The sequence below is a fragment of the Chelmon rostratus genome, chromosome 15 (assembly GCF_017976325.1).
Source record: "Chelmon rostratus isolate fCheRos1 chromosome 15, fCheRos1.pri, whole genome shotgun sequence".
Classification (NCBI taxonomy): domain Eukaryota; kingdom Metazoa; phylum Chordata; class Actinopteri; order Chaetodontiformes; family Chaetodontidae; genus Chelmon; species Chelmon rostratus.
Window position 1 is genome coordinate 4546004 of NC_055672.1, and position 14024 is coordinate 4560027.

Consider the following 14024-nt stretch of genomic DNA (forward strand, 5'->3'; position numbering starts at 1 on the left):
TCCTACCTGTTGCTTTACGTAAAAGATTTTTACACAGGAAACAATGAAGAGATTATAAAATCTGTTTCTGATTTACTCAAACGACCCAACAGTTAATATGAGCACAGATTAAACGATTAATCAATTAGGAAACTGATCTATTTCATGGTTCCAACTTCTCAAATGTGAAGATTTGTTGCTTTTCCTTAAAATTATTATAAAATTGTTATTTATTGGTCACAATGTTGAGGTTTGGACTGTTGGTTGGACAAAACAAACCTTGTGAAGGTTTCAATTTGGGCTCTAATTGTGACAACGTTTCTCACTATTTTCAGCAATTTTACAAACCAAACAATCAATTGATTGATGGAGAAAATAATCATTAGTTGCAGTCCTACACAAAAGAGTTAAAAATGAGCTCCACCTCATCCAGCTAAAACAGTAAAAATCTACTTTGACATTAAATGCATGAGTAATAATAATCTAATGATATCCATCCATCCATCATTATCTATACACCGCTTAATCCTCTGCAGGGTCACGGGGGGGCTGGAGCCTCTAATGATACAACATATGACAGTATAACAGTCAAAGGGGACATTTTTCTGCATTGAGTACTTATACTTCAAACACTCTAAGTACTTTTTCCTGATTATACTTACATACTTTAACATGAGTACCACAGAAATTATTATACAACTGTTTCCACAGACTGAGAAGAATTCATCAAATCAGTGCAGTCTTACTTTAATCATGTACTAACAGTGTACACAGTGTTGTATTATTATTCTTTTTCTTTATCTGGTCTGTCTCTTGTGCAGCTGTAACATATAATTTCCCCTTGAGGGATCAATAAAGTCTTACTCTTCTAAAAATATCAATCTTTTCATGCTTATTTCTCATTGAATCAAATTTGTTAACACAAAATAAAATACTTTAATGTCAAAAAAGAAAGTACAAATTGATCTAAAATAAGTACAAATACAAAACACATGACGTGTAATGTACACAACACATCCACGATGTCAACGTTCAGTCTTTGTTCTGTTCATGACCTCGGAGATGTGCAAAAAGAGGCAAAACACGAAAAAGGAAAACAGCTTTTAGTTTTCACGGCACACGATCGTCTGTGAGATCAAACCCGGCTCAGATCACATGTTGCTCTTAGCAACAGAAAACTACTGATCAGTGCACGGAGTGAGCTTGAGCTTTTAATCAAAGTCACTGTCAAATGAGACAATGCTGTCATTTTGTTTCACTTAATTAGATAATTAATTATCAATCTATTGTAATAGCTGAAGCCGGAGAAGGAGATGTAGAGGTCTGGGACCAGGCCGCCGGAGGCCAGTTCATCTTATACACCTTCATCAAAGTTCTATTGATCATTTCATTCCTTTGATGGTTTTTGTGTTAATGAAGGCCCATTGTGTCCCACAGGCTGTGACTGAATACAGTGGTTCACCCTTTTGGCAAGAGCTGTTAACCCACCTCATGTTTTCTGCTCTGACTGTTCGCAAGAAAACAAGTTTAAACAAAAACTGGTGAGCAAAAGCAACAACTCCAAAAATACCTTTCTGACACAAGGATCAAACCTCAGCCAGAGTATCTGTTTAAAAAGATGTTGACAACAAAAACAGAGCCCATGCCAGTTCACATACAGGACAGTCACACTCTGGCTGCCTATCACTCTGCACTTTGGTACGCCTCGTCATGTCACCTGGCCCGGCTGGTCTCAGGTCAGTATACGTCCCTTAAAGATGTGATGGCGAGGGATCTGGAGAGTTCTGCGATGCTGGTGGGACGCCACGCGGTAAAACCTACCGTCCTGTTTCTAGAAACCATCAGGAAGCCGTTGGAGCTGAAGCGTCCGGGGATGTTCCCCACATCGAGCCAGACGAAAGGAGCCACAGAGGCAGAGTGGAGGGTGACGGAGTACCCCGCCTCATCCTCCTGCACCTTAGCCTGCACACACACACACACACACACACACACACACACACACACACACACACACACACACACACACACACACACACACACACACACACACACAATCAGCAGCAAGTAACACTTCAAAGCACCAGAGTCTCATCCACAATGTGTGTCTGGAGGCCTTGATAGCTGCTGGTCTTCCCTCCCTTCCTCACTCTCTCCACACATTTCCTTATTGTTACTGTCAAAATAAAGGCACAAATGCCACAAAAATATAAATCAATCACAAATAACAAACAATATGAAAAATGTAAGTATTTAAACTGTACTATGCTATAATAAATAGGAACTGTCCATACAGAAATATATGTTGTGCAACATTTTACATAAAAAAACAAGAATAATAGAATACTACTACTGTTAATACTAATAATATAATAATAATAATAAAACTAATGTATAATAATAATAATAAGAAGAAGAGTTGAATAATGCAGGAAAACTAGCAGTATAAATAATATACATATACACCATAGTATTTAAATACACAGCAGTACAAGTACAGGCAAGTAATTAATTGAACTGTTAGTCTAATTTTTTTGTGTCCTTTAAATTTAGTGATGTTTCTGGATTTGCTTCCATCATGAGTCATTTTATTGCCTCATTTTCAGAGGGGGGATTCACCATCAGGAAACAAAAAACACCTCTAAGCCCCAACTATAAAGACACTAAGAGCTACAGATTTATTATGATGTTTAGAAATAAAACATATGGAACTGTGCTGCTTTTCTAACTCATACATACAGACTCTGCTGTAATTTACTGCCACTCAACGCTTCTCTTATCGTCGTCAGTGTGTCGGCCCCCCCGCACACTACAGGTTAATGGACTATTCCATCGCTGCTCCTGTGCGTTACTTAAACTCTGTGCATGAATAAACAAAGCAGTCCTGGTTATCGGGGGGTCTTACTGTGATGTTGGCTCTCTGGAGTCCCTCAGCGTCTTTGGGGGAGCAGAGGAAGTGGTGGTTGGTGGGACCCCGCTGGCCGCTGCTGTCCTCCAGGTGAAAGGTGAGCAGGCAGGTGAGGCGGGTGCAGCGTCCACACCCTGCCAGCAGGGCGGTGACTGGCTGTTTGTAAATGACCGCAGCGCTGCCTCCGGGGACCAGGAGCAGGTCTGACGTCAGCGTGCACACCGGATCCAGGTCAGTCCAGGAGTACACGGTCACCTGATTGACAAAAGAACAGTTTCTGCTGATGTGTCAGATCAATATCAAATCCACCAGGTAGTGTTGCACATTACTGATGGTGGAGGTGAGAATATGAGATGATCTGTGGTTGACATTGGTTTAAATTTACAGTTCAAATGATCTACAAACCATTTCAGAAGTGTTTACATTGTTATGTTTAATTCAGTCGATGAAGAAATTGACTTTTTTAAGCGACATTAAAGTGAAACATCCGCACTTAAAGAAACTGAATCAAACCTGGCAATAACTACAGTTTAAAAAGTCTTGCATCTTTTTTTGCATTGCAGCAGCATAAATAAACTAAATTGATGCCCTCCATGTAATCTATTTTTACCTATATTTTATTATTCTACTATGTGGTTGTATGCATTGTCTTTATTTTCATCCTTATTCTATCTTACTTTTACTGTTATTAGCAAGTGGGTTTTATTCTCCGTCTTATTTTACATTCATTTTTATCTGTTTTTATGTCTATTCCGTCTGTGATTTCTTTGTTGTAAAGCACTCTGTGCTACAATTCATGCATGAAAGGTTATTATTATTATTATCTGCACAGCATTACGTAGAAACTGTAAGCACTTGCACTGTCTCACTGAACACACTTTCAGCTGGTTGTTTGGGAGAGGGGGTACTTTCGCTTTTTTTCCTGACATCCAGCTGTTGTTCTTTAGTAGTCTGGATGCATTTATTGTAAACCGTTTGCACAGAAGCGTCTGTAAAATAAACTCAACGTAAAGATAAAGCTTACTACTGAAAACATACCACAGCCCTGAGCTTCAGGTCGTGACTCAGATCGGAGACGGCGTAGATCAACAGTGTGCCGTTGTCCTCAAAGCCGACCGGCAGGACGGCGGCAAAGAAGTTCTGTGCAAAATAATGCAGCATTTTCCATTTGCCCCCAAACTCTGCACGCACACACGCACACAGAAGGAAATGATACCTGATTATTTAGCATCAACGACCGCTAATCCCAAGTAATTATAAGTCTGAATGCAGGAGTCAGAAACACAAACCAGTGCAACAAAGAAATGATGAAGCAGGCGTCTCTGTGCTGTTTAGGCATCACTCACCGATCGAGGACCAGGATGGCGCCTGCCAAATGTCGTTGAGCTGCCAGTAGAGAGCACCCATAGTGTGACCTTTGCCCTCAATGATCTCGCTCTGACTCCGCCGGTAAAACTCAGTCTGAGTCTTCATACACTGAGCCTGCATGACCTGGACGTGCAATATAATATCAGGTAGACCGCGTTTAAAAGATCTGATGGTTTACAGGCAGGGTTTTACTCAGTGGACCATTTTCATACTGTTAAATTATTAAGTCTGCATTGAAAAACAAAACAAGAATAAAACAGAAGAGAAAAAAGTGAGAAAGTGATCTCTCACTGAATGCTGACAGAGGGTCATACCTTGTGTACTGACTGTAACCTACTTTACTGAGATAGCAGTATACTGTTGTTGAGGCCATGATTGCGAGGAAAAGTGCAGCACAGACTGCATGTAATAAACAAAAATAGCAAAATAACAAAAATAGCCTGAAACACTGAATATAGTCATGATTGTTATTCAGCTTTTTAGTTAAAACATATGTTTCATCCCAACCCAGGAGAAAATGTTCCAAAGCTTGGTTAAATAACCTCTTTGAGATTTACATTGAAGCCAAATTATATGCGGGTGTTGCTTAGGTCATATTTCTCTGTGGAGACTGAAAGCCTAAAGCTATATTTTCAGTATTAAATTCTCACATCTGCAAGCTTGAAAGTAGAAGATAGAAGCCATAACTTAAGGTTATGGTACCAATATCAGATCAAACATGCTCAGCTGTCCTGAGCTGGCTAACTCACTACAGACCAGGAAGTGCAACAGTCTTGCTATGGTTAGCTCTGCATAAACGGAAATATTTATTACATTAGAAGCGAGTACACTCAGCTAACATTAGCAGGTAACGTGACAGGGTGTGTACTGTGGGGTGATTATATTATAAATCTATTTGTTTGAAAGTGAAAACGCTGCGACTGTCCTGATCATTACTCACTGCTTACCTGCACCTGAAAGGTAACAGACAAACTATACATACAACGCACATAATTTAGAGAGGGAAGACCAATGGTCTGAAAGAGGAGTGAAGGAGGTCATCTACATAAAAATGGAGACACCATTCCTCAACAGAGGAGGAGGTCATCACTTATCCCTCATCTACGATGCCGTCCTTTCATCCCTTCCCAGCAGAATGAACAACTTTCACAGTTGGCCTCATGCGACAGCCTCACCGTTTCCTCCGTGGTCTCAGATCAGTAAACAGAAATGTACAGTTTTTACGTTACGTAATCTGTGGGTCCATTTTCTTCACTTCACACCGTACATACTGTAACGTCTGGTGCTACTGTACCTGTGCACGAACGTTAGCTAAAAGAATGAGACATGAGGTGAAGGTCTGTGCGACCTACCTGAGTGATATAGAGAGTGTCCGTGAACCTCTTCATGGGATCTGTGGAGTTTGGCAGGTTGAGGTGTAAAGCAGCCTGCAGTAACATCTGCTGGTTCCCGTTCTCATGGTGCTGACGGTGGGAAGTGAAATTACTGCTGAAGCTCCAGTCTTCTTTTATGGAAACCTGAAACATCACAGACAGAAGCTTTACACCACTGTCTGTCTGCCACCTTCACTGTTTTACCTGGAGAATAAAGCGCTCCAGGCTACTGGACAAAGCTTTTTCTGTACAAATAAAATCAAAAAATGAACTACATTCCACTTTATCTGACATGTTTTACTTTCAAAAAGAGAATACATGCAACAGATCTATATAACAACACACCTTGTTAACCAGCTGATCAATCACTGCATCTCCACCCTCCAAATAAATAGAACGATCTCTCTAGTGAATAATTAGAGGATATCTCAGATTCTGAATACAAATCACAAACCGGCTGCAGAGTGGAGAAGGACGGCCAGGACTGGAAGCCATATTCAGACGCGAAACGTGTCCTGGGGAAAGTCCGCCAATCCCAGCAGTCCAGGGTGTAGCTGTAGAAATGCGTGTCCCCATAAAGAGGGTCGTAGGGGTTCGCTGCCACCCATCCTTCCTGCTCCGATTCAGCCCCGTTTGTCGGACTGGAGACGAGGAACGGGCGACTCTGGTCCTCCTGAAGGAGATATTAGACAGTCGCTTCTTAAATCAGAAAACTGCATAATGATATAATCTGTAACCCTTTCAAATGTAAATCTGTGACTCTCACCTGTTGAACTATCGTCCTGATGTTGTTTACGTACAGCGTCACGTAGTCTTTCAGGTACACGGGCCTCTGGGACGCCGGGATGCTGAACCAATCTGTCGCCAGAGCAGCTTCGTTTTCATTGTTCCCGCTCCAGATTATTATGGAAGGATGAGACTTGAGCCGCTGAACCTGATGAGTAAAAATGTGTTTTGATTGAACATACTGAATCCGAAGTCGTGCTTTTCTTCATTTCATAATAGAGTAAAATCAAATAAACACAATGCTCACCTGTTGGATGACCTCTTCTCTTACTGTCTGTATGAAGTCGTCCTCAGTGGGATACAGAGCACAGGCAAACATGAAGTCCTGCCAAACCTAAAGACACAAATCTTTGAGCATCCATCTGTTCTACAATGTGTTCACAGTCATTGAACAGTCACAGTGGTGTTACACAGTCATACAGGAGTATAGTCATCGTTCCTGAAATGGTCACATATTCCTTCAGTTCTGTTAATCTCTGCCTTAACAAACCTGCATGTTCATACATAAAATCTGCTGCATGCTGAAAACTAACTGAACATTAGACAAACTGAATCAGTATGAACAGGAACACAAAAGACCAGAACACAATATGGTTCCACAAATTTTCAGATGTCCAGTGTTACTTTGCGTTAGCTATGTTATCTGTCATGCAAAAGATGTGTTTTTGCACATTTTATCATCAGCAAATCAATCAGAAGTCCTTGAGCTCTATGAAATCTGTTGTAAATTCTTCCAGATTCCGTTTGATTTCTGCCCAAAATTCTGCGCTTTATGATTTTAACACATTCTGTGATCAGGAAGAGTGTCCAATTCAATACAGTTAACATTACAGGTGAAGATTCAAGATCGTCTTTATTATCACTGAGCATAGCATGTCAATGAAATTTGTATTGCAACCCCCATGTTAGAAATAATAAGAAACATAAGAAAGTAATAATAAAAGGTGAATCTAGCTGTACCGTCTTCTTCTGTTCTTCTTAGCAGTTAGTGGTTAGCATTTAGCATTAGCATTAGTTAAATGGTAGCATCGGTACTGGTCACTACCTGGGGTATCTCCTAAACAGGCCTGGGTCAGTTGAATGTGGCGGTGCTGTTTGGATTGTGTAGGGCAGTGTGAACTGGCACTGGGGGGGGGGGGGGGGGGGGACGCCGGAGTTCACCGCCTAGCCTCCTGGAGGTGTTGTGGGACTAAGTAGGCTAAACACCGCTGAAGGGAGGTATCCACCTGATGACCCCCCCAGAGACGTGTTAGGAATCACTGCTCTTTGGCAGGTATAGAGACAGATTAGGGCTCCAAGGTTCTTCACTGAGAATGAATCCTCTTTTTGAGCACAAGTATCTTGTGTTTAAATTAATGAAAAAAATCTGTAAATATCAATGAATTTGATGTAACATAATCTCTTTCAAAGCTGTCTCAGGAAACTTTTCATATAGAGCAGATACAGACCAAACTCTTTATCTGTAGAGACCCAACAGTTCCCTCATGAGGAAGCACTTGGTGACGGTGGCGAGGAAAAACTTCCTTTTAAAAGGAAGTTAAAAGGATCGAATGGATCTTCTGCAGGACAGCCTCCATACGCAGCTCTAACATGGCACGTAAATATGATCTGATGGAGGATACTCTCGTGTTCAGGCAACACTTCTCCTTCAGACACAGTTTCGACATCACTAGAGGATGACAGCACTTACCATTATTCCCATCTCATCGCAGATGCTGTAGAAAAGATCCTGCTCATACACTCCTCCTCCCCAGACCCTGAGAGCGTTCATGTTGGCGTCCACAGCCGACTGCAACAAGTTCCTTAACCTGCAGGATGAGCAGAGAGCAGGCAGCTTCAGCATTCATGGATTCATACCTGAAACAAACTCAGGAGTTGAAATAAGGTCAGATCTTTGCGTGCTGCCTGTCCTGTGATTCAGAAAGAAATCCGTAGAAAGACACAGAGAGGAGAAAAAGAGGAGAAACAGATTCTCTTAGAATATTGGTGTTCAGTGTTCGGCCACCAGGCAGCACCAATTTGAAAAAAGCAGCTTTTCAATCCAGACTCACACAGCAGGGGTGACCTGGTCCTGGAAGGAGTGGGCTGGGATCCAGTTGGAGCCTTTGAGGAAAATTGGTTTCCCATTGATGCAGAAATAAAAGCTCAAGCCTGGAGACCCAACAACTGGCTCCTGGACAAGTTCTACTGTACGGAAATATACCTGCAGGAGACATTTTCATTCATCTTTCAGTTCAGTTTCATCTCTGCGGAACATGTCACCTCCCTCAGTGATTACAGATCATTTCAATAAAGAGCTCAGAGACTCACTTGTTTGATTTCCTAAATGGAGAACCTCACTTCAGTTTATCAAAACTAATCAGAGTTAAGAGTTAGCAGATGATTTGCCACCGTAATAAAAATAATTCAATCCTTAAGACTCAATCAGATTATCTTTAATTTGATGTTTTATTGGCTTCACATAGACAGCGCTTACACCAAACTGCTGTGTCTTATGGCGGATAGGTGCACAGTATCTGGACTTCCGTTCCACTTGCTCCTCTTTTAACTTTTAGAATAACTGAACAAGTGGAAACCTTGACCCCCCACCTTATTGTGGTGGAGGGGTTTGAGTACTCAAATGATCCTAGGAGCTATGTTGTCTGGGGCTTATTGCCCCTGGTAGGGTCTCCCAACGCAAACAGGTCCTAGGTGATGGGTCAGACTAAGAGCGGTTCCACAGCCCCTATGAAAGAAAAGAAAACAAGGACCATTACGTCGCCTGGACTGGCGTTACCGGGGCCCCACCCTGGAGCCAGACCTGGGGTTGGGGAAGGAACGGCCTCCCTGATCTGAACCCGAGCGGCGTTCTGTTACTGGACTTCTGTGCTAGTCACAGTTTGTCCATAACGAACACCATATTCAAGCATAAGAGTGTCCATCAGTGCACGTGGCACCAGGACACTCTAGGCCGGAGGTAAATGATCGACTTCGTGGTCGTGTCATCTGACCTTCGGCCGAATGTCTTGGACACTCGGGTGAAGAGAAGGGCTGAGCTGTCAACTGATCACCACCTGGTGGTGAGTTGGATCCACTGGTGGAGGAGAGAGATGGACAGACTTGGCAGGCCAAAACGGGTAGTGAGGGTCTGTTGGGAACGTCTGGCGGAACCCTCTGTCAGAGGGGTTTTCAACTTGCACGCCTTCCGTAGAGATTGCAGGGGCTGAGGAATTTCTAGGCACAGCCAAGGGCCGGAGGGAGTCTGGTTTGGGGACCACAGGATCTCATCTCTGCTCTTTGCAGATGATGTTGTCCTGTTGGTTTCTTCGAACCAGGACCTCCAGCATGTTGGTCCCAGCAGCTGGGATGAGAATCAGCACCTCCAAGTCCGAGGCCATGGTTCTCGACTGGAAAAGGGTGGCTTGCCCCCTCTGGGTTGGAGGACAGCTCCTGTCTCAAGTGGAGGAGTTCAAGTATCTTGGGGTCTTGTTCACAAGTGAGGGAAGGATGGAGCGTGAGATTGACAGGCGGATCGGTGCGGTGGCAGCAGTAATGCGGTCGTTGTACTGGTCCGTCGAGGTGAAGAAGGAGCTGAGCTGAAAGGCAAAGCTCTCGATTTACCAGTCAATCTACGTTCCTACCCTCACCTATGGTCATGAACTTTGGGTCATGACCGAAAGAAAGAGATCTCTGAAGTCTGGGCATCCCTGCTTAGACTGCTGCCCCGTGACCCGGCCCCGGATAAGCGGAAGAAAATGGATGGATGGATGGATGGACATAGACAGACTGTATGCTGTGATGTTTGTTTATATTAAATACACCTGAAACTGCAGTTCATACCTGTAAATTTACTGTACGTCTTGTACTTTTACTGAGCTGGTCTGGAAATCATCTCAGACCAAAACTGGAGTTTTTATCCTCATTTCCTTTTCACCTTTTGTGTTTCTGGTTATGTTCAACCTTGAGATTTACCAAACAAATAAATCCTGTTGGCAGAGGAGTGTACAAAACGACGCCAGAATTTTAAAGACACTCCTCTCTGTTTCACCGTTGCAGCTCAACCTTGTGATTTACATTTGTAAAACAATGCCTAAGTAAAATATGAGGAGAATGTGTTGACACACGTGTTGAAAGTGAAGGCAGTGAACTCTCACCTTAGATTCTGTATTCAGGACTAAAAACCCATCCTGAAAGCCTCTGACAGTGAGTTGGTAAAAGGGCTGGTCACCGTGTCCGTTGGGCCACCACAGCTTCACCTGAGCTGTCTGAAAGGAGAAGAAAATGTCTCAAAACTTCTCCATCAGTGGTCGGAACTGATTTTTTTGAGATATCAGGCACAACATACATTTCTGAAGATAAAGGTAACCAAAAACTACAAGACTACTTCTCTGGCAACTCCTTTCCCGTCTGTTTTTTACACCCGACAGTTTGACCTGGCTGTATCGAGTACCGTGCAGATGTGTAAGGTGAAGCTGTTCTTGGTCTTTCCCGGGAGAAACTGTGTCTGGAAGGTCTGCTCTGAGTCCAGCTCAGGTATGGAGAGAGTGATCTGGCCATTTGTTGTCTGGACTGCATCGACAAGAATCTCAACCTGGACCCTCCACTGAGAGACATTAAAATCTAGACAGAAACACAGATTATACAGACTGTTAATCAAAAGACAGAACACATTTAATCACTATGGTGAATGGTCTGAGACACAGGACAATCAAAAACCACGTCCACTGATAAATTGTATCGCATTATACTGGCAGGTGTCTATTATTTTGTCCACCCCATTCATATCAATGAGTTTAATAAGAGTTTCTGTTGTGCAGCTCCTTATTTTTTGTATTTCTAACCAGAAGGAGCTTGGTGATGAAGATGAGCTGGACCCTACCATGTAAAGGAACAGAGGAAACCTGGATGAGCTGCAGGACATCAAACGCCTCGAGCCGAACTCCCCTCCACAGTCCCATCGTGGGGAAAGAAGGCCCCCAGTCCCAACTGAACGACCTCTGCTCCTTCACCAAAACACAGAGGCTCAATCTGAGACGCACAGCGATATCAATTCTGTTCAAATGTTAGCTTTATTCTGCATATTTAGTTCATTTATTGAAATGTAAACATCAGTAAATGAGGAAGAAAGTGCACACTAAAGGCAGAATTGCATGAAAAAACTCTGAAAATGTGGAGGTCTAGAAATTAAAAAAAACAGCAAACATTTCACTACAAGACTTTAAAACTTTAAATCAAATGTAAATAGCATTTTTATTTACATATATTTATCAAGTTTGACTTGGTGTGATGATTCCTTGGCTGCACAGAAACTTCTTTGTCTAATAATTCACCTCAAAGTCACATTTAAAATCAGATTATCTGGGTTTTTAAAAATCAAAATCATCCTCTTCAGCCTTTACAGCTGTTTTTATTTAACCAGCAACCAATTTAATAAAATATATAAAAAAAACATCATCAACAAAACATCTACAGCCAGACGTCCCTGTTTCCAAGTCCTTTAGAATCACATTAAATGAGTCCAGTGAGACCAGATCCTGAAGATTCAGGTCACTTTGAAACCGATTTAAAGCAGAAGGAGCGGCACACTTAAACGCTCTCAGTACGGCCCTTAAGGACAGTTAGTGGGACTAAGTCCTGGGAGCAAAGACAACGATTTCAAATATGTTGGAGATGGAAGCAGACCAAACCTTATAAATAAGAATATGCCAAAGGCGAAGTTTACAGGTGGACAAAGCAGACAAGCCAACCGGAGCATAAAATGTCAATGATGAGGCTTTGAAATTTGTAATAAATCTCAGTGCTATGACAGAATCCAGTGTGTGGAGGCGTTGTAAAGATGCATGAATGTATATAATATCACCACAGTGATGCAGACATGAAGGTGGACTGTTTTACTTTCAGTTTTTCACAGCAGATTTAAACTGTGGTGGGACAAACTTCTTATCTGATGAAACCAACATACTTTTCTGATGAAATTGACATGACATTCCCCCTTCTGGACATCTGGAGGACATTCAGGAGGAACTCTGTAGGCAGAATGAGCTCTTCTCTGCTCGGACGCATAGAGAACTGGAGACAACAAGCTGACTTGCAGCACATTATTGTCGTCCTTCAGCAAGTCTCTCACTGGGAAGTCCTACACTCCAAAAACAAAGAAAGCAAACATGTGAGGCACTCAGGTAAAGACAATATGAACGGTGCATCGTGAACTGCTTATTTTCCAGTGAACGTACGTATCTACGAAACATGTTGTCTGTCTTCCCGACAGTGATTCCATTGAGCGAAATCGATGCTACAGTGTCAACACCGTCAAAGACTAGAAGAACCTTCTGTGCGGCCCTGTTAATACAGAAAACACACACCTGAGTCAGGAACAGTGCAAAGAAAATACTTTCAAAATAACAGGAATCATGACACTGACCTCAGGTGGGCAGACCCAGTAAATGTGGTTGTGTATGTCCAGTTGTCAAAGGCAATCCACCGATAAGACACATCGTTGAACCTGAAATACGGGTCCTGAAAGAAAAGAAAAACAAATTTATTAATTTATTTCACAGTTGTGACTGACACCTGCTGCATGTGCTGACATTTTCATGCCAACAAAGGGCTGTAAAAACGGTAAACTTCATTGCAAAAAGTCTAGGATCGATGTTGTCATGTACGTCATACAGTGTGAACATTTCAAGCCAGAGGTTGGAGAAGCGGCTTGTGACCGGAGGGTCGCTGGTTCGATTCCCCCCACCGGACTGGCAAAGAAACTTGGGTGTGGTGGAGTATCCCCTCCCCCCCATTAGCCGGCTGATGTGCCCTTGAGCAACGCACTTAACCCCCTCTATATGCTCCCCGGGCGCCTGATGCGGCACTGCTCCTGCTCCTGTGTGTTCACTGCATGTTGCATGTGCATGTGTGTGTTTCAAGTACAGTGATGGATGAAATGCAGAAAATAATTCCCAGTTTGGGATCAATAAAGTGAATAAAATAAAAAATAAAAATTAAATTTCCTTCTCTACCTGATTAACTTTCACATACCAAACATTATTGTTTCACAGGCAAGAAGACAATTAATAGCTGCCAAAAACACCTGTAATGACAGATATTATTACTGACCAAAACTATTCAAACAAAGAACCACTGCTATTTAGTCAATATTTATCTTTAATAAAAGTGGTATTAAGGGCAACTTAAAGTAACATAAGAACTCATTGGACAGCTTATGAAAGATTTTTACATTGTGGGTTAATATTTAGTTTACTGACTAAGAGTACTTCCTGCTTAAAGAAATGACTACTTAGAAAATCAAGTATAATAAAGGGAATAGAAAACATAAGAGTGCAGTTCTACCCTGGTATAAATTGATTGATTTGCTTACCTGGATGTATCCCAGCTGCTGTAGAGCTGAATGAACGCATCCAGGAACCTCCGCAGGCAGCGACAGTGAACCGTTGGAGTTTGACAGACTCCATTTACCGTTCAGACGCACAGTTACAGAAGAAAACCCGGGTAAAACTCCCGAAAACAAACACAACAAAACACCAAAAACACAAACACAAATGTTTCCACTCAGAGTCATAGTTTCTGGTTTACTGTAGGCATGGTAAGCGACGGGAAAACAAAAAAACTAAAAAAAAAAAAAA

The 14024-nt window shown here is 42.2% G+C and overlaps 1 protein-coding gene across 2 annotated transcripts; it reads right to left on the reverse strand.

Annotated features, from left to right (window-relative positions):
• Positions 1-460: 460 nt before the first annotated feature.
• Positions 461-13985, reverse strand: manba (mannosidase, beta A, lysosomal). 2 transcript variants are annotated; one of them, XM_041953543.1, is made up of 17 exons: positions 13760-13985; positions 12812-12906; positions 12624-12729; positions 12353-12526; positions 11270-11393; positions 10841-11010; positions 10545-10655; positions 8463-8614; positions 8102-8219; positions 6659-6745; positions 6392-6559; positions 6080-6298; positions 5605-5769; positions 4231-4375; positions 3923-4065; positions 2882-3139; positions 461-1941 (listed from the first exon to the last, which is right to left on the reverse strand). In XM_041953543.1, exons 1-17 carry the CDS (start codon positions 13958-13960, stop codon positions 1717-1719), a joined length of 2661 nt encoding a protein of 886 aa, XP_041809477.1. In that variant the 5' UTR covers positions 13961-13985; the 3' UTR covers positions 461-1716. The 2 variants fall into 2 exon arrangements, with proteins under 2 accessions (XP_041809477.1, XP_041809478.1); XM_041953544.1 differs by lacking the exon at positions 461-1941 and adding an exon at positions 1956-2152.
• Positions 13986-14024: the final 39 nt, after the last annotated feature.

Bases quoted from the DNA above. Each gene is read 5' to 3' on its own strand.
- manba (XM_041953543.1), bottom strand. From the start codon at position 13,960: ATGACTCTGAGTGGAAACATTTGTGTTTGTGTTTTTGGTGTTTTGTTG. The intron at 5,770-6,079 runs GTTTGTGATTTG...GTGATGTTTCAG, and splicing joins CCTTCTCCACTCTGCAGCCG to GTTTCCATAAAAGAAGACTG. The intron at 3,140-3,922 runs GTATGTTTTCAG...TTTGTCAATCAG, and splicing joins ACCTGAAGCTCAGGGCTGTG to GTGACCGTGTACTCCTGGAC.